Genomic DNA, 20,168 nt, shown 5'->3' on the forward strand with positions numbered 1-20,168 from the left:
TCCCATATATCAATGATATTACAGATCAGATAGAAAGAATAGCTAATAGCTTCTATTGTTTTAAGGGAGAATTAGTTTTTTGTCTTCTTCAAACAAAAAACAGGCTTATGGCTCACCTCTTTGATAAGACTCCTCACTCCTGTGTTTCTGCTTAGAAGTGACACACAAAAACAAAAATGTAATTAATGGATAAATAAAACTATGTGTCCCTATAGAAACAGGATACTCTGTTCCAGATGCAGTAAAACTTAAAATGCCCAGTTATTTCAATATTCTTGGCCATTTCCCAAAGTCAAGACACAAGCCTGTCACCTGGAAAATGTGTTGACATTTGAAACTTCTAGAAACTAGGCATGCATATCAGTTCAATGTTTCTCAGATACAGATACTGTATGAGGTATTTTTGAGCCAAAGAGCTCAGTGTCTCTCCCATATCATCATATATAAATTGCAACCAACTGAGTAGTCCCAGCTCATCTTCCCAGTGTAAGTATAGCGACCACATTAAAAAAAAACTCTATGGACGGTGTTTGGTTTGTCTGTTCTGGTACCTCTGTACAAATGTAACAGAGAAAGAGGGCCTGAGTTGTTTGTAAATTAAAAAAAGCATCTAATTAGTTACAAAGACCAGCAGAGATCTCTCCTCGTGAGGGACTGTTTTTGCTCCATTAACACATATGCAGTCCTGCAACTACAGGGCTTTAATTGGATTGTCTCCAGTCTAGCAGGTCCAACTGGTGGTGATGGAGCAACTCCAGTACAGTCAATGGAGGCAGAAGTAGTACAGTAGTATTTGATAGGGTTTGTCAGTAGTTTCAATAGTCCTGCTAAAAGTTGTCATTGTAGTTACTTTTATTTTCTCATCACCAACAACATCATACAGCTTCCTGTTTGCACATCATACAAAACAAGCTGTATCTTGACTGTAAAGTCTTATTGACTAAGGATAATGCTTTTAGTGATCATGGCATTAATGTGGCTAATGGCAGCTAATCAAAGGAGGGAAGACTGTCATGCTTTCAAAGTCTCAAAAGTCAAACCAGTGAGCAGGCATGCGTTGAACACTTGCAGGTGCAGCCCTGTGCTTGCAGGAAAACATCAGTGCAGGTATGGTTTTCTGGTTGTTGATGGTGTTCTGTGAACTTTTGGGTCAGAAATGTATACCAATATGTATCACTTTTTTATCTAGACACCCTGTGAGAGCTTGAACTGATGGCCATTGGGAGGCAAAATGTTTAGATTGGCAGCCTAACAAAAAAAATCTCAACTCAGTGGCTGTTAGTCTTGACTGGATCTTTGCAAAAGTCTCAATGCCTGGTTGTACTGGCATAAATAAGACCCCAGTAAACCTCCTGGTTGCACATGGATAGGTTCCTGCAAATATTTTCAATGGAATTAAATTAGAATGAGTATGCACATGATGTTGATTGTACCAGCAGGTTAAGAAATAAGTTAGGAGTCAAATGCATTAAAGTAATACATAAGGTAAGTATGACAACTTTGCATGTAAGAAATTAGTACAAAAAGTGCCTCAATATTAAATGTTTGCTCCAAAAATATTTTAAGATTAGGTTTATCATAGTGAATTATGGATAGTGATATCACACTCCAAGCCTGCCTTTTTTTTAATGATCACCAAGGTTACAAGTCAAATGTTTTTCCCAAAGTGATAAAATGAGGGTAAAAAGAAAAAAGATTATTGGAAACCACAACCTTTAATTTTCTCATGACTCCGGTCACAAATATCATGGGCTGCAAAGGGGATTATATACAATCATTTCATACCTTTACAAAAACATTACACTTTCGTGGACTACAAAGGGGAGATGCTAAATAGCTTATCACATTCATAGTTCATCATCATTTTATTTAATGCCCATTTTTATTCAGAAATCTAATATCTTGCAAATCAACTGAGCTGTGCACCATTTTAGATGAGTTTTCTATCCAGTCTGGGACCATTAACACGAGCCACAAGTCTGACACTGCACCTGTTCCCAGTTCTTTTTCTACTTTGATTCAAACATATTGATATGATTTTCTGCCTAAAAGTAACTTTGACACCCTGAAACTTTAATGTTCTTTATGAAATGCAGTTGGGGAATGCAGTATTGTGTGTGGAAGTTAACTGTAAAATGTCCTCTCAAATAGTCTGAGATCACAGCATTCTAGCATGTGTCAAATCCTAAAGCAGCGTTGCACTTGAACAAAATTGTACGAATGTGTTCCCTGCTAAATGGTTGAATTGTCGAATATTATTTTGATGCTTTGATCTTGTTGGGTCTGTATGTACGCACATGTGAAAGAATTAAAAGGTCTTCGGTCCAATTTGCTGTTGCCCACATGATAAATGAAAAATTGCAGTTATTTTTGTTTCTGAGCAAAGGCCAGGATGTGTGCTAATGTTTGTGTGCGGTCAACATTATGACCTTGAGTTCATCTCTACCATCACCACCCCTGCAGTGCTGGAAAGAGCCTCCTTTCATGTACAAAAATCTCAGAGCGAGCAGGCGTATTGTTGAAAAAAACAACTGAAACAAACAACAAAGAAAAAAGCAATCAAGGGCCTCCTTAAATTCAACTTACAAAAAAAAATGTTAACATGCACACAAACACAGGTAGGTTTTTTATTAGACTAGGCTTTGTGATTCTAAAGGCTCGATAATTCCCTGGTGTCATCATCATTCTTCACCAATGACTGTGTATTGCCCAGAAGGTGATTCATTGGTTGGGCCACAGTGGCAACTGATCACACTCTGTGGATGCTCTGCTGTTAAGCTTAATGAGGAGGGAGGAAGTGATTGGTACAGACCCGGTAATAATGGATTGCACAAAATGACCTTTAAACAAACCTCCACTTACATTTTGTATAAGTCCAGCCAAAGTCAGTTAATCCCTTACAAGCTCCCGGGACCCCTCCACTCACAAAGATGCATTCATCCAGACGCACAAGCACATTCAGACTGACACTTCACGCGTTTGCCCAAAGCATTATATATCCGCCAGGAAATGTTCTCCAGCCACAAGACTGTATCTGGTATTGTTTTCACAATACAAGCTTACACAGAGCCACAAGGTGTAAACAATGCCAGCATGGCTGGTTATGTTTATATAGCAGATACACGTGCTTCATATATAAGACATCAAACTACCAAGTTCTGCCAAAATTTCATTAAACAGGTGAACTACACCTGCTGCTGATTACCGTAGCCTGTGTAATTTATGTAAAACACTTTCCAGTGCAAAGAGACTGCATAGTTCAGCAGTCTGAACACTAAAAAGCCAACTATTGTATAACATCAACAGTGTTAAGCGACATTGCATCCTTGGCCTCCCATTTGGTACTATCGCTTCCATGCTGACTGTGCACACGTGTGCATGCATGTACACACATACATACATGCATATTGCGTGCACATTTAGCTCTGTCTGGATGTACTTTTATGACATAGAATAATAGAATGAACTTTTGCTGCACACACATTTCATGGTAGGTACACCTAAACGCGATAAAACGTTTGTTAATCACACCATGTATCATGCTCTTCAGTTTAAAATGATCTGAATCTAAACTCAATAATGTTTTATGATAAATATAGTTACATTGATAAAAGCTTTTCATCTGTATTTATTTTAAGGAATGCACTTTTTTATGTCCCATATGCCTCCTTTTTGAAAACTGACACTTTTTTATAGAATGGGGCACCCACACAGTCCTCTAAGTTCTTTGAACACCTTAGATAACACATGTCCCAGCCTGTGGGTTGCCTTCACCTCTGCTGCCTCGACACTTTCATTGGTGAGGTGTTGGGGAAGGAATCATTCAAAATCCAGAGAGAGAGGGGCTCTCTCAAATATTCTATTTTTAGGTACTCGTGTTTTTTTCGCTGTCATCTCCAACGACAGAAAGATGTACAGGTGGAAAAGAAGGAGAGTTTAGTCACTCTGTTGACTCGAAGGGAGACGTTAATACAACCCAAAATATAAATATAAGAAGTCGTAGGGATAAAAAGGAGAGAAGGGTTTTTTTTTTCGGTAAGTAGTCGCAGTTGGTTCACGTCTACAAAGAGAGGCCTCGTGCTGGTGAGGTTAGTACAGCAATGGTTTACTGTACAACTTGGCTTGTACACCGCTGAGAAAGGTCCAGCTGAGTATTATAAAAAAGGTAATGTGAATTTATTATTAAAAGTTCACAGCTTGAAGAATTTGTAGAATGTTAATATTCAGGAGGCATTAAGTTGCCTGATTATAAGCCCTAGCTGTTTTAGATATGATTAGTCCTTATAATTACTAACTATTTAGCTGACAAACTGTCAGTGGGTATGACTCGGCTGGTGTCAGGCTGACCAAATGATGTCATAAGCGTAGTTTTTGTTCTGCATGAAATGGCATCAAACCTCACAGTCACCAGATGTAGGATAATGTGCGTTTTCTCTCTCTCTGGCTCACAGCGGTCAGCGGGCCTTCCTGTTGGAGAACATCCCCTGTAACAGCCCCAGCTGCCGTAGTATTAGACGAATGTTCCACATCCACTGGGACCAAACAGATTTGGGAGCCATCCAAAATGCTGTCATGGCAACCTTCTTCGACATCTATGAGGATGTAAGTAGTTCTTTTTGTTATTATTCAACACATGAGCATCATCTGTACCCTCTTTCTCAACATTTCCTTTTTCTTTCTAAATTCTCTGATGTGTTTCTTTTCGGCATGTTTGCAACTTTTATGCCATTAAGCTGACGTGAGAATCTGCACAATGTTAAACAACATTATGGCAAATGGATAAGAAAAATGAATAAATCTCGCAGAACAAACAAGAATATTCAATATCTCCAGTGCAGAAAAGTGGATTATGTGTGAAGCTTTTGTCGACACTGACATTAACAAACTGATTTATATTTATGGCTTTGCTTTCATTCTTAGAAGCAATATTCCAGATATGGACTGAGGACAGGCCAGTGTTCAGTGCAGTGCTTGTTTGTTATCAGTTATACAGTTAAAAGCTCATGGAGCAGCTTGTGTGCAAGCCTGATTCTACTCCATGTTTTCCGGCTTATTGTGTTCACAAGACAAAGCACTTTATTGCCTTTGAAAGTCCTGCACTCTTTTCTTTATTTAATTGTCCTAATACATACTGTATTTCTACCTTGATTTTCATCCATTGTTAAAATGTTCCTTCATGTTAAAATGTAATGCATGCAGGAAAGCCACATAATACACCCCTGCAGAGCTACAGCTAATTCTACAAAAGACGTAGAAGCAAAATTCATGTTATGGCTTCTGATTTCTACAGCCACCCACACTCAAACCCACAATGTGTGATCTCATATAGTGTTGCTGCTGTATTGCAGTGTACTATACGTATTTGTCTTCTTACATCATTAAGTACCTCTGTTAATGTGAACTATTGCTGAATTCAGCACACCTGCAGTCTTCTTGTTGTCTCTTATCTAAATGCCATACTTAATTTGCAGGGTATTTTGGACATGCTGGTCCTGAGCCAGGCAGAGGGCAAAAATGACTTGGTCATCCACGCTCTGAAGAACAATTTTGAAGCTGATGCCTACTTTGTAAAAGTGATGGGTAAGTGACTGATTGACATGTACTGGTTTTAACCAGTATATCAAAAAGACAACTTGAAGCATGAAAACGCCTTCCTTTTCCCAAAATGTCTTCACCACTCTATACACTTTTTTTTCTTTATTGTAACAGCTCCTTCGAAGCCAATTACAATCACTGATCACATGCAAGTATTTTCCCCAAACTACAAAGCAGATGGCAGTGACAATTCCCTGTCTTTTGATTTAGATTTTCTACTCTGGAGCTCCTTGATTGATGGTGGAAACAAAAGTTCATTAGTGTTCTTTGCTCAAATTGAACCTAAATGGCCATAGTAAGCACGAAACTGCTGTCATAAATGTTCTTTCTCCCTAATGCGCATTTTAAATATAGCAACACCACTTTCCCTGGGTCTCCACTATAGGTTTTTAAAGTGCCACCTACGAAGGTGCAACATTAACTCTGAAGGACACAACTCTTCGTGCTATTGGCTATTGGACTGGAAGCAGAGTTATTAGGTACAACTTGAAAGTGATAATTTTTTCAAATGCTGTAAATAGAACAATAAGATTCCTAATGTACATGCACAACAGTGCTTTCTTTTTGCTTTGTTACCAGATACCCCAGAAGCTTCTGTTTCCAGTGTATTCCTTTTAGTATTCCTTTTTGTTGTTATGTTCAGTTACTATTTTGGAGTTCTACTACTGATGCACAGTTTTACCAGTGAGCACACAATGGAAGCTTGACATATTGAGTTTGGATACTGATACTGCCTCCTTCCTTTTCAGCTTCATGTAACCTCTTTGTTCTACGTATGCAACCAGACATTTAGTCAGTCTAATAAATAGTGCATACCATTTGTAAAACATGCTGTATTTAAGTCACACTTTCTCAAATGATGTGTGACGACAAGCGACTGTACTTTCAATATCTGTTTTCAGCACTCAGTAGTTGTTTTACATATTTTTTATGTGTGTATAAATGCCCTTTCTTTTTTTCAGTAACTTTTGAATGTTGGTATAGAGTTGTTCCCTTGTGGAATAAAGCCAAAACAGTTCCACTCAGGGTCGCTCTTTTCGCATCACTTTATTCTGTCAGTCTGCTCAGCTCGCTGGCACTAGAACAAGCTTTTTTACCCCTTTTTGTTTCATAGTTGCGAAACAGTTGTTTAGTCTTTTTGGAACTACAGTGCACTTTCTCCTCAGGTGTTACATATACTCCGGTGTGACCTCTCCTATACTGCCTGAAATGCTCTGTACACTAGCTGTGCTTTTTCATTTATTAGAAAGAATCCAGGACTCTCCCACATAACACAGATTCACACATTCTTGACAAAGTAAGCCAAGAAAAAAGTGATCGAAAGGCTACCTCCACTAAAACCTAGTTATCTGTGCTCGTGGCAATGTTTCACAAAACCTCACATTCATGATATTGTATGGACGGAACAAAAGTCAGCCAGTGACTTATACTGATTCTTCACACAATATAAAAATACAAGAACTTTACAATAAAACTCAGCCCTGCGAGGTGTGCAGCAATATCTGAATTGGCAATGAAAAAGACTGCTACAGTAGATAAGCTAGCCTGATATCATGGTATGTATATCGCATTGATTTTTAGGAGAACCCCAAGTCTCACAATCTCTGCTCATAAACTCTTTGTTGAGAGTTTTCCCTGCAGGGTCTTCATGTTCATGCAACGTTCTGCCAGCAAAGTTTGAGGTTTTCTTTCTCTGAGTCACCCACCTTCTTATTTTAAAAAGACTCTCAAAGAGAGGGTTACAGTCTCAGTCCATATAGATTTTTTATGCCTACATGAAGAGATCCCTTGAACAGTTTTTTTTTGCTTAGTTTTTGGCTCTGTGTGTTTTGGAGTTTGAATCTGTTGCTCTCCTGTGATACTCAGTGTTTTTTCTAAGGTCACTCGTTTCACCTTTAAAGCTTTTGTGCAGTTATGTCTGTCCAGCAGGATTGGCTTATTGATGAGTTTAAATGATGGAGAGATACGAGTGTTTTATGTTGCATTGACCGAAGGGCACTTTTGCTCTTTCTGGTACTTATTAACACATACTCAAAATTCAGTTCACAGGGAGCCTGGAATAAAATCCTGTCAAGCAAACAAGCTTTAAAAATGCTTGGAAAGTGAGGCATGTAGGTAGTCACATCATCTTTCTTGCTGTTTAGACCAGAGTAAAGATTTGAGCTTTAGACTTGACGTTTAGGTGTCCAGACCATCTCGTAATACCATAAGTCTGTACAGACTGTAGAAAATTAGGAGTAAAGTCATTTACTTGAAAACCGGAGGCCTGCACTGGTTTAGTATTGTTAAAGAGAAGGAAGGAAGTGTTGTAACTTTCACGGTTAGATATTTTCTTCAAATCCTTTATCCCAAGACCTTCTTATTCACAAAGTTACTTGTCTGTACAAAGATGTGAAGATTAAAATATAGGAATTGCAAATTAATTCAATTGAGTTAGTCGTGTCACAGCCACAGCTGTGACACCTGGTTCTTAAGTCACCTGTGTTCCATCTTCCTTTGATTGCCCCGTTAGTTTAGATATCTGGTCTTCTCTGCCATTCTTCGCTCGTGTGTTAATGTATTTGTTATGCCTGTTTGGTCTCGACCTGGATCCTGACCTTTAGTCTTTTGTGGATTATATTCTTGGATTACCTTGTTTTTTTGTTCCGGTTCTGCAGGCCGACTTCCCTGCTCACCAGGCCACGTTTTTCCTCTGTGTGAGATCTTCTGTTATCCAATAAACTTTTCTTTGAACTAAGAGTTCTTGTTCTCCTGACTCTGTGACCGCACCGGGGCCCGCACTTCATTACGGTGTGACAAGTCGTACATGAGAAACTAACTGACCAAGGGGATAACAGTGATGGGCAATTTAAATTGCATACAGAAATTGGTCATATTTCAGTTTTTGTACTAGTTAGTCGAACTCTTGTTTTTTTTGTCTTATCTTTTCTTTATAACATTTTGTTTTTTTGCTCTTCAAAAGCCCTTTAAGATGCTTGTTTTCAGGGATTCTGGGTAATTAGAGTAGGAAGACAAGCAGAGGTATGTTTTGAAACTGCTTGTTTTCCCTGTAAATGCAACCTCTTTAGGGTAAGGAAGAAAGAAGCAGCTGGATATTACATTTGTCACATTGCACATTGTAATCTAAAGTCTCTGTCCAGGCACCGTGGTTAGAAAAGAAAAAAAGGGAGAAAAAACAGGAAGGAAATAGGATTATATTTGAAAACAAAAAATAATTAATAAGTATACTTACGTATCTTAAAAAAACGTAAAAGCAACAGTCATGTATTTTCTGTCTTACTGACAGCCTCACTGTGCGTGTGTGTGCGTGCGTGTGTGTGAGCATGTGTGTGCGTGGGTGTGCATGTGCGAGCGTGTGTGCGTGCGTGTGCGTGCGTGTGTGTGAGCATGTGTGTGCGTGCGTGTGCGTGTCTGTGCGACCTTGGTATGCCTTCTTTCCTAATGCCTGAATGTGAATTCCTTTGGTGCCGTCTCTCTAAACACTGCTGTTCTTTTCGGTATCCATGTCTTGTCTCACTGCAGTTCTTCAAACAACATACACGAAGATACACACACACACACACACAAAAACACCCTTTTCCCCCACATTGATGCAAACACTGCCTGCGCTTGTTGGTGGTGAATATTTCATACATGTGCAGTGTGTTGCATTTTTACTACATTTTGCTGACTACAGAGCAGCGAGCCAGAAGCACCCAAAATAAAAATGGATATGCTAGGTGTTACACCCTGTCAACATTTCAATCCTCTCACTGGTGAATCTGAGCTCAAAAGCAGCCTAATTGCACGTATTGCACCTCCTCTGAAACCTCCTCAGGAGAAAATAGTTTATTTACTGTTCTTTTCAAGTGCCTCAGATAGCATAACTAATATTTTTACACTTTAATAAGGGAGACTGGTGGTGTTAAATTCATATTTAGTTTTGACACAGTGCTAGCTGGTGATGGGTCTTTGTAGACAGGCAGATCCAGTTGTCTCTTCTGTAAGATGGAATCCTATTTTCGCGAGATGACATCCCTCACCCTTCCTCTGCATGTTATTGAACAACACCCGCTGGAGGATTGACTTTGTGTCGGTCGTGCTTTATGTGTACGTGTGTGTGCAGTTTGAGTGAAAGCACAGATCCTGTGGTGCATATGGGCTCTACAGGATAAATCCATCACAAGTTCTATCACACACCTCAAGCATCAGTCTTGCTTTTCTGCCTGTTCAAGGCTTGCCATCTTGCTGGGTTATTCACACTGAGATGACCTAAACCTGTAGCAGTCTGACGTCTTATCCGTCCACACACCTGACACGCTGTAGTTCCCTCACAAGCACATTCCATCCCTTACTTCTGTTGCTTTTTAAGCATTTATTATTTAAGACCAGGCTAGAGGTTTTTGAGTGGAGCCACAGACCTATAGAAGACTTGACAGTTAGGATGAATTTATTTAAAGGTACGGTTCAGTGTATCCTGGACAGTTAGGTTGAAAATAAACCTTTCAGTCCTATATGTTAGCCAGTTAGACCTAAACCAGGCATGGTTCCTACAAGTGGATGGTTGAATAATATTTTGTGTCAATATGCTTGAAGTAGTTTGGAGTTGTGTGATCTTTCCCACTTTTCCCGAATGAAAAGAAAAGTTGTGAAAATGGGGAAAATACCAGAGAACATGCCAGCATCCCCTCTGACACATTTACAGAACCGCCTGGACTGAATTAATGGCTGGAAGACATGGACGCAGTGATCTTAGGCCCTGTTGCATTTGTACTTATGGTAGTTTCCCCCTCAGAGTGCAACATACAAGGAAGAGAATATTTCAACAAATCACTGCAACTTTTTTACTATGTTTTGTGCCTCACTATTTACTGCCATTTGAGCCCTTATGTACTGCCGAAAAAAAAGCATTTCTTAGATTTAATGCCTGACAGCGCTGTGGTTATTTACCCCAAGGGTTCACAAGTCTTGGACAAAGTGAGTGGAGAATGAAATGAATCATTGTATATATGTACATTATTTGAAATGTCAGAAGAAGACATTATCAGAACATTATATTGATTCCAAGCCAGGTTATGATGCATTTACTTGAGGAAGTCAGAGACTCACCTGGAAAACAAATTCTGTGGGAATATCACCATCCACATTTGCTCATTTTCACTGGCACTGTCCCTGACTGCAGAGAGACACAGTATAACATCCCCAAAAGACAAGGCTTTAAACATAAACAGATTAGCTGGACACAGTTTGACCGATTTAGTCTGATTTCTTATCAAGTCCTCATCTAGTTGTGTTGAGAACAACACACAAAAAATAAGCTTTTTCTTAATGTATGTCTGGGCACCCTATAAAATGGCTCTATACAGTTTCTGCACAGAAAAAGAAAGTACTTCTTTTGACTTTTTTTTTTCCCACCCCAGACTTGTCACTGTCACAACAACTGTATGACTCCACTATGTCTTGAGGTGTAGATTCTGTTTTGTCTTGTTTTAACAGCAGAACTCTGGCAAATTGCCCCTTAGCGCAGAGCTTTCCTTGTAAGGCATTTAAAGTTGCACATGCAAATGGCATATCATTATGTTTTAGAATATCACTGTTTGTTTGACGTGTTAATCCTCAACGAGTGCATTTACAGCTGGCTCAGTGTTTTTATGGCAGAACACAGCGCTCGTTTTTACAGAAAAATGATCTAGAAACAGCTGACTGCCTTCTGGTGAGCCAGTAGAATTTTAAGGGATTAATGACCCGTCCTCATTTGCTGCCTGATCCTAAACCATAAGAGCACAATTCATGCCGAATTATTTACCTGATTACCTGTTCACATGAATGATTTACCTGAATAGGTATACAGATTCATCTCTATACATCCTGTGTTTATAACAAAAACGGATGTCAGTCTCAGGTTGGACACTCTCATAGGAGCAATATCTGAGCATGCTTACTTTTGTCATGCATTGTGTACAAGAACAGATACCTCATAGTTTGGATTTGATTCTTGTCAAACCTTTTTTCCCTCGTCCTGGTCTGCCACTCTAACTTCTGTGCCTTGGATGCGCTAATCACTACTATTCACTTGTTGTCAAACTACTAGTGAAAAGGAAATCCTCTTTAGTTTTTGTAACAAGGACAGCTCAATCTAAATGTTGTATTTTTATTAAGAAGATACAAAGGAGCTAGTATTATTTTCGTTCATGGAAATTGTATGGATATTAATCAGTTATTTTGTAAAATATGAATATTGTGAAATACATCTAAACATGTGATGCTTTTCTATCAGCATCACTGACGTTACTGATCCTTTGACCTTTTAGCACTACTATGAGATTGACAGCTGCAGTTTAGATAAGATGGTCAACATTGAGGGAAGTTGGACTCTAATGAATGTCCTAATCCTCTATCTCTTCCTTTAATATCACAGTAAGGCTGCTATTTTTTCTTTTTATTATAATTTCTGCTGTTGTGCAGACATTCATAGCTCAGCCTGGGACAACATGTAGCTCGAGAACAGCCGTACAGAATCATCTGAGGGACTGTAACTTCATCTTAATGTGTGAGAAGATTAATCATCTTTTGTTTTTTTTCAGTCTTTGTTTCATCTGTTTTGTAATAAAAGCTGTAAATCTCAAGTCTTTGAGGTTAAATGTATTTTTTCATTGGAATAATAGTACACAGAAACAACACTTGCCTTCAATAAAAAAAACTGATTCCTTAAGCTTTTTACACAGCACAGGCTCATGAAATAGATTAATTTTGACTTTTGACACGGTACTAAATGCCTGTTTTATGTACAAAATCTAGATGTTATTGGGTGTTCAGGTTCAGTACTTGGTTCACTGAACCAGTGTTGGCCCATCACTGGTAGTTATTAATAAATTATGTTCTGTGAATGTAGATGAGATAAGACTCCATACAGCTTCCAGAAAAAATTTGTTCTTGTAACAATGGAAACAAAAACCCATCTTATGAGCGATGCTAAAAGCCAAACTATTTTGATTTGTATAGTCACTTTAGTTGCTGTACTAGATATCTAGGGCCTGTCAATGAGGCTTAGTTAGTTAGGTTAGTCCTAGATGCTCAAATCACAAATGGGAAGCTTTAATTAGAAGTGTTTGTGCAGTCAGGATGGATTGAGGACACATTTGGATCTGATAGCTGAGGCCACATTCTAGTCGAGGACTCATTTATCCATTTTTGTTTAGCGGTCTGAACGTATATGTGTCCGAGCCACTTTGAAGGACCATCTGCAGGTCTGACATGACTCCAGGCAGGCAGCTGAGCCACCGGAATGATTTCTGGCTCTTAAGGGTTCCACAAAAACACAAAGACACTGGGGGTTTTTCCAGCATTTTACAAATTCATACAAAAGCATTGTCAAGACTCACATTATGAAAACCTCCTGCTTGACTGTTATGAAAATTCCTGCAGCAACGGTGAATAAAGCAGCTTTGAGCAAAGCACAAAAGCTCAAGATCTATCCAGTCGGTGCTGGGAGTTTCCTTTTAGCAGATCTTACCCCGAACAAGCTCATTTCCAACATTTCTATGTTTGAACAACAAAAAAGGGCCATATACCAAGCATTACTACTTTATAATTTAAAATTATTTAAATACAATCCTGCAAATAGATTTAAGAATTAAGAAAACCTTTTAGGGAGCTAAAACCTTTTTAGTCTTCCAGTGATATGTCATATACGCATCCATTTACTCACAGCAGTGTTGTGCATGAAAAGGCTGCCTGCCTGCTGAAATTTCCAAATTTTAGCCATTAAATGCTAATCTTTATGTATATGATCAGTATGGAACTTGTCCTCAGATTTATAATGGCTTTGTAAAACCCATTTTGGCGTTAAAATGTCACAGCCTGCAGTTGTGATTGAGGCACTGTGGTAAGTTAATACTTGAAAGTCTTGGACACATTTGATTTGTGCACTTGGCCCTGTTGCATATGTATTAAGGGTAGTTTCCCTTCAGATTGCATAATTCAGAGGGGGTTATTCAAATGAATCACTGAATTATTTTCTAAGCTTTGTATCAAATAGCTCTCTGCTGATTGGGCTATTATTTACCACAGGAAGATGTTCTAAAATATGTGCTTGACATGCGTGCCGTAGTCACGCAGTCATAGACATGGATATTGCACAACTAAGGCAAGTGTGTGAGGAAAGAAGCTTCCTTCTCCCTTAATTTACTTGAAATGCCAGAAGAAGGCTTGCCTAAGTTGTTCTTTAATTGGAGATGCAAACAAACAAGAATTAACCTGACATGAATGTATCTGCACTCAATTGAAGAGAATCTTGTCAGCTTCTGTACTTTCAGCATGGTCCACTTTTCTCTCATGTATTGTGTCAGCCACCGAATGTCTTGCAAGAGAACTTGTGATCACTTAAGACTTAGCTGCATGACCCCATCACTGAAAGATAGTTCCATGTAGGGAGGACGTGCATATCTGTCAAGTTTTACACAAAGCAGAGTGGATCTACATTAAGCTTTAAGAAGCAAAGTGGTTGCTGGGTGGACAGAGGGATGGATGATTACTGCTGAAGAGTGAGGAGATGGGAAAAGTCATAAACTCCAGAATTAGAAAGTAGGATAAAATGACGGGTGATGGGGAGGAGAACAGGAGGGGGCCTGTATGCATGAATGTCTAAGAGTGTGTCGTGAGTGTGATTGCATTTGTGTGTGAAAGAGATGGAGAGAGAGACTGACAGGCAGAACTGTATGAGTTGATTAGCTTCCTGCTCACTTATTAGGATGCAGATTAGCTGCATTGAGAAACATCTGGGAGCTTTTCGCAGATCCACATCCTCTCATCTTCTCTCCTCATTTCTCACATCCCTTTTCATCATATCTCCTCCTATAATAAATCCAGACCTCTTCTCTCCTCTTTCCACATTTCCTGATCTCTTCTCTTTCTCCCATTTTTCCACATTCTTGCTTTTTCATTTCAACCCATTTAACCTTCTCAAACCTCTGCTTTCTATCGTAGCCTCACCTCTCTTCCTGCTGGCATCCTGTTAAAGTCTTTATTTCTTGTCCTCCTGTCTGATCTTCATCAAGTCTACCTGGCTGTACTGTCTTTTAGTCAGTTTTTAGTTGTCCAGAAGAGGATATAAGTGAAGTCTGCATTTTCACATTTTACTGTGTTTGAGAGGGCTGTGTGTGTTTCCTCTCGTGTTTATCAAAATAGCATCCTGTACCAGTTTATCTTGACTATTGAAGCTGCAATGACTCTGCCTGCAAATGGGATATGAAGCAAATCAGACATTAGAGTGTGTTACATATTGCTGACATTCAACTGATCTCATAAAGAAAGCATTTGTTCTTTTAGTGGCAAAAAGAATCACAGCTGATATAAACTCTGCAATTCCCCAAATTTTCCCATAAATATGATGCATGCATTATCTTAATCACAAATACAGACAATACATTAAAGATAATCCATCAACAAGTAGATTATAGTATTTTCTTGAACACAATCTAATAAACAGTCAGTTGATGATGTTTCAGCCAGTCGTGCACCTCCTAATTTCTTTAACGTGGTGCATGCATGCTGCACGTGACAAACAGCAGTAGCTGTGAGCAGGTCTGTTTCTACAGGCATCCAAATAAAATCCCAACTATTTAAAAGTTTTCAAAAACTGCTGAAAAGTGAAACAGAAGCTGAAACTGTATAGCGCTTTTTGTATATGCACGTTGTATTTCTGTATGAAGAAGACTGCAGTGAGTCCTGCATGCCTGAAGCACCAGTATAAAAAGGTTGTGCAAATGTGTCCACCTCACAATTCACTCGATCAATGACCAGTGCTGCAAGCATAATCTCAGTTTTAGGCTCACCCCCCAAAACATCATTGTCGTTGGCCTCACATTTCAGGGTTTTTTTTCAATTTAGACTGTTACTTCTTTCATTCATTATGGACAAGAACAACTTACTATGTTCATGTAGGTTGATTTCTCTGTTATTAGTTGAATAACTTGGGTTTGTTCATAATGAGAACTTGTGGGGCACTGACCTTATTTACAAATATATGTTGAAAGTAGGTTGACAGATTTTGCATAATGGTACTCAAGTGTGATATTTAGGTGGCCTTAATCCTTGTCTGTATTGTTTACAGTGTAAATATGGTTACACCTTTATTAACTATCTCTAAGGAAATCACAGAGAAACCATTGCTACAGCCTCAGAAGCTAGCATTAATTATTTTCAACCTTTATTAAGTTCAGTTTTATTCACATGGAGCCAAGCCCACTGGGAATTGAGGTACCTTTAAGACCGATCAATTAGCACATAATGGTTAAAGGCTTAGATGAAAAAAGCAGCACTTAATCACGAGTTAGACCTGGTCACCATGTTTGATTTATGATGTTCGTTTTCCAATTGCTCGCCAATTAATTGTGATATTCAGCCACTGACAAGGATCTTAACCCGGCCAAAAAAAAAAAAATTCTCTTTTTCTTGTCTTTTTTCAGATGGTATTTATTGATATTTGGCACTTTATGAATAAAACTGAATGGAACTTGTTTAAGTTTGCAAGATTTTCAGAATTCTGCTAAAACTGAAAAAGACTAATCTATAATCTCCATACCACCATAGATGGGTAGTTTATACCATTGTAATATTGTTGTGATGTGTTTGGATTAAGAGAGGGGTTTTTTTCTAGACAAATTTCTTTTATAAGAATCCATGGTGTTGAGTCTGTCCCACCTAACATTGTATACAGACCCCTGTGAGCCACCAGGTCAGAGCCCAAAACCGTCCTGCTGAGACGACAATTAGAACTCTACGAGGATAGTAAACTATTTTCTTTTTGAGATGTCTGATTGTGAGTGTGATACACTGTATTTAGAGTGTTAACCTGAAAGAAAGTTACAGTGCCTTGTCTTATTTACACTGCAACAACAACTGTTAAAGTGTTTAATTAGGTCAGACACGGATCTGATCTCTTTTAAGTTCCACTTTCCAGTTAAATGTCCTTTTCTTAACTGCAGCTTTTGTAATAATGTATGCTATACAGACTGAGATAAGCAGAAGCATGCACTCCAACTCCATAGTAACTCAGTAGAAGCTGAAAGTACCATATTAAAAATATCTGTGTAGTTATCCTGTAGTTAACGTGGAAATACTAAATTATGTGTAGGTGGTCATTTCTGGACCTTGAGGGGCTTTTTTTTCCCACCAGATGTTACCCTCCTGCCTTTCGTAGTGTGAGATGCAGGTCGTGTGTGTGTGTGTGCATGTGTTGTGCATCCCTGAAAGCAGCCCTGCAGTAAGCAAAAGCTGCCTGAGGACAATAGCAAGTGATGAGCATCTCTGAGCAAGTGCTGCTCAGCTGTCAGATATTGTTTTGTGACTGTGTCTGTGTTCTTTGTGTGTCTGCTTGGGTCTCGTTTAGTTGCACATGTACCCATTTGACACGATATGTCATGTTCGCCTATCAAGGTCTGCTCATAACATTTTGCTCTTTGTGTGTGTGTGTGTGTGTGGTTGTGATGTCAGCTGACCCAGCAGTTTAAGACTTAGCTATGTCTCTATATTTTTCTGTTATACTGGTTATGTGTTAAATAAAGATTTATTTCCCATTAAATGAACTGTGAGGGTTCTGTTGCTGTGCTTATTTCTGGCACAAGAAAATACACTGAAAGCACAGGTCTGTAGGAGACTGTAATTTCATAGTATGTGTCAGTGCATTGATTTGTGCAGGCATAGGAAAACACTTGTTTTATTTTCATTTCTTGTATGAAATATTTTCTGTTGTATAATATCAGTATGAAATACATCCTGCTAGAATTTTGTTTCAAACTCTCGACCCACACAGAGACTGGAGGTTAGGTAGGCTGGCTAAGCATTGGTCTAACAATAGCTTCCACTCTTAGCACCTTCACCAGTAGTCTGTCCTCAGAGTATTGTAGCCTCATCACAGCGCTAAAAAAAATAGGTGGATGGATGCAGTAGAGCCTTGGACCATTTTGTGAGCTGTTCTGTTTACTGCCCTAGAACACTATGCTTTGCTCATGCCAGTTGCAAGCAGAGGCAAATATCCTCTAGCAACTACCCTAACTGCTACATGAATGATGTTGAGGCTCTGTCACCCAAGGATATAGCCGTATGTGTTTTTTCTCTTCGGTAAGGATGCTCATGTTGCTGCAGGGATTATGAAAAGCAGAATGAAAGGGAGTACATGGACCTGTCAGCTCAGTCACATGCAAGCTACTTTGATTTTTTTTGTGTAACGAGCTAAGTTTCTCCCTTCCACTTTACGACATGAAAGAGTCTCATCGGGATTTATTTCTGCCTTCCTTTATATTTATACTCAAAATCGCAATTTTATACTCAACACAATTTATTTTATCATCTATTTTTTACTTCATGAAGGCATTCTTAACCCAGCTTTATTATCATAGCACCTTTCAAACACAAGTATAACCTCAAGTGCTTTACAGAGTAAACAGACCAACAGCCAAGACAAACAAAAAAATTTAAGACCACTCATAAAAGCAGTCAAAATGGCAATAAACACAAGTGTTTAAAAGACAAAGAACAATGGAGTAGTTTACTGCTCCTGATTTTCATATTACACGGATGAAAGAAGGCCATAGTGGACATCTTTCTCTTGTCAGCCGCTGAATACCCGAACTGTAGCTGTTACTAAAACTCGACACAGCATCTTAAACAGGTGTGATCACAGAGCACGCTATGTTGTCATTGTTTGTCTACCTTTAACCCTCTCAAGTTTTTCCTTAGAACAAATATCTGGTGTTTTGTCTACACTGGTTTTGGGGATGTTAAAATCTGGAGCACTCCCTACATACAATTAAACTGTCACAGAGCAACAGCTGAGACATCTCGGTTATTAGTTTGTTCTTTGGAAAATAGATGGTCTGCCTCATAATTTGTAACTGGAAAGGGCATATTTTAAACAGAACTACAAACCTGAGTAGATCATTGGGATGCAGATTTTTTTATTTTCAATGTGTATTCAGCATCTATGCTACCTGATTATCATGGGAACTGGCCCACTTTCCTCGGTAGAAATGGGCATTTTGTGAATGACTCTAAAACACTTACACTACTCTCAGTTTGTGTCACATCTTCCTTTTGATTAAGCTCCTCATTTGTGAACTGCATTCATATAAGCATGGCCCATTCTTCAAAGTGAAATGACAAACTAATGTTACCCATAATGGTTATTCCTATTGCTTAAAGCTGCTGAGTTTGTTGAAAGTCAAACAAACCTGCTGGTCCAAATGCATCATCTGATGAACGCGCCAGTGAGGTTGGCCTCCAAATTGCACCAGATGGATGAAATACAGTTAGCATAATATCCATGCTAATCAGTCAGTTGCTAAGGCTTTCACGAGCTAAAACAGTCCCTTTGACTTTGATGCGGGGAACTGCAGATTGCGTTGCATTGCTGGTGTCTTCACATTTGTCCGTATAGACATTCTTGCTCAAAGTTAAGTTTGTTTTTGTTTCACCTTCTACTTTTCTTGTTATAGTGTATTTATACAACTTGTTCTTGTCTCATGCAGATATAATGAATCATATCATTGCATACGTGTTTGTACACTCGTAGTTGCTGCTCACTGCTTGCCACGTTGTCACAGTGATGATGGTGCACAGGCTTACACACACACGCGCATGCACACACACACACACACACACACAGACCAACCCAGAGTACACAGGCTAGCCTTGCCTCCGCTTGATTAGGTTAGTCCCGCAAAAAAGCTGCCATCAGTCTTAATATTACACTAGAAAATAGGCTAGTTCCATCCCAGTGAGGCTGCATAGACAGTTGTGTGTGCGTGAGTGTGTGTTTGAGAGAGATAGCGAGACATAAAGGGGTATTGGCAACAGACAAAATCTGTTCCCCACATAAAGTTTGAAAGCTATTTCAAGGATCTTGTTTCGACCACAGAGGAGATGTTATGTACTTGTTACATGTCAGCTGAGGATTGAAGTTTGGAAATCAAAAGCAGCCTTACAGAAGAAGCTCTAGGTTTATATTTCCTCTGTTATAAGTGTGGAAGCCTAGCCTACATACACACTTATGAATACCCACCCTGACTCATCTACTTCCTAGAGCTAAAGTGTGCCCACTGAGTTGTGAAGGTCTTCTGCACTGATGCTGTTAATGTCCTTTTTCTCTTTTTCTCTTCATGCATCAGTTAATTCATGTCTCCGAATTCTGAGCATACTGGTGTGTACCCACTCTCACTGATTAAGTGACTAATTTTTCTATTGTCACACAAGGGTTTTTCAATGAGCAGAGACATTTCAGTAAAATGCCCGCCTTGATTCAGATTTTTAAAGATGTTCACAGTTTCTTAGGAATATTAATGAAGGAAGGTTGATTATTTTCACAGCGTCGCAAGTGTGACTCTGTTTTTTACGCATATTTGGGAATTTGGAATTTTGCAGTAATTGGTGTCCTGTGACCCTTGGTAATATAATCTTACCGTGGAATTGGAGTAATCTCTGTTTTTTTGGTTCTTCAAACTATGCTGAGTTGGTCCTCATAGAAATATATCATTTCTAAAGTCAGAATAACTCTGAAGTAGCTGAATTTGTCTTAAATTGTGATGTTCATTGAAATT

The 20,168-nt window shown here is 38.9% G+C and overlaps 1 protein-coding gene across 1 annotated transcript in view; it reads left to right on the forward strand.

Annotated features, from left to right (window-relative positions):
- The window catches only part of itfg1 (integrin alpha FG-GAP repeat containing 1), a 138,986-nt gene that overhangs the window by 74,605 nt on the left and 44,213 nt on the right, over positions 1-20,168 (forward strand). The window contains exons 11-12 of the mRNA XM_072381006.1: positions 4,452-4,602; positions 5,472-5,580. Coding sequence (XP_072237107.1) covers positions 4,452-4,602; positions 5,472-5,580 — 260 coding nt within the window. The remainder of the gene's footprint in view (positions 1-4,451; positions 4,603-5,471; positions 5,581-20,168) is intronic.

Source organism: Leuresthes tenuis, unplaced genomic scaffold (genome assembly GCF_036924035.1).
Source record: "Leuresthes tenuis unplaced genomic scaffold, fLeuTen1.0.hap1 SCAF_2, whole genome shotgun sequence".
NCBI lineage: Eukaryota > Metazoa > Chordata > Actinopteri > Atheriniformes > Atherinopsidae > Leuresthes > Leuresthes tenuis.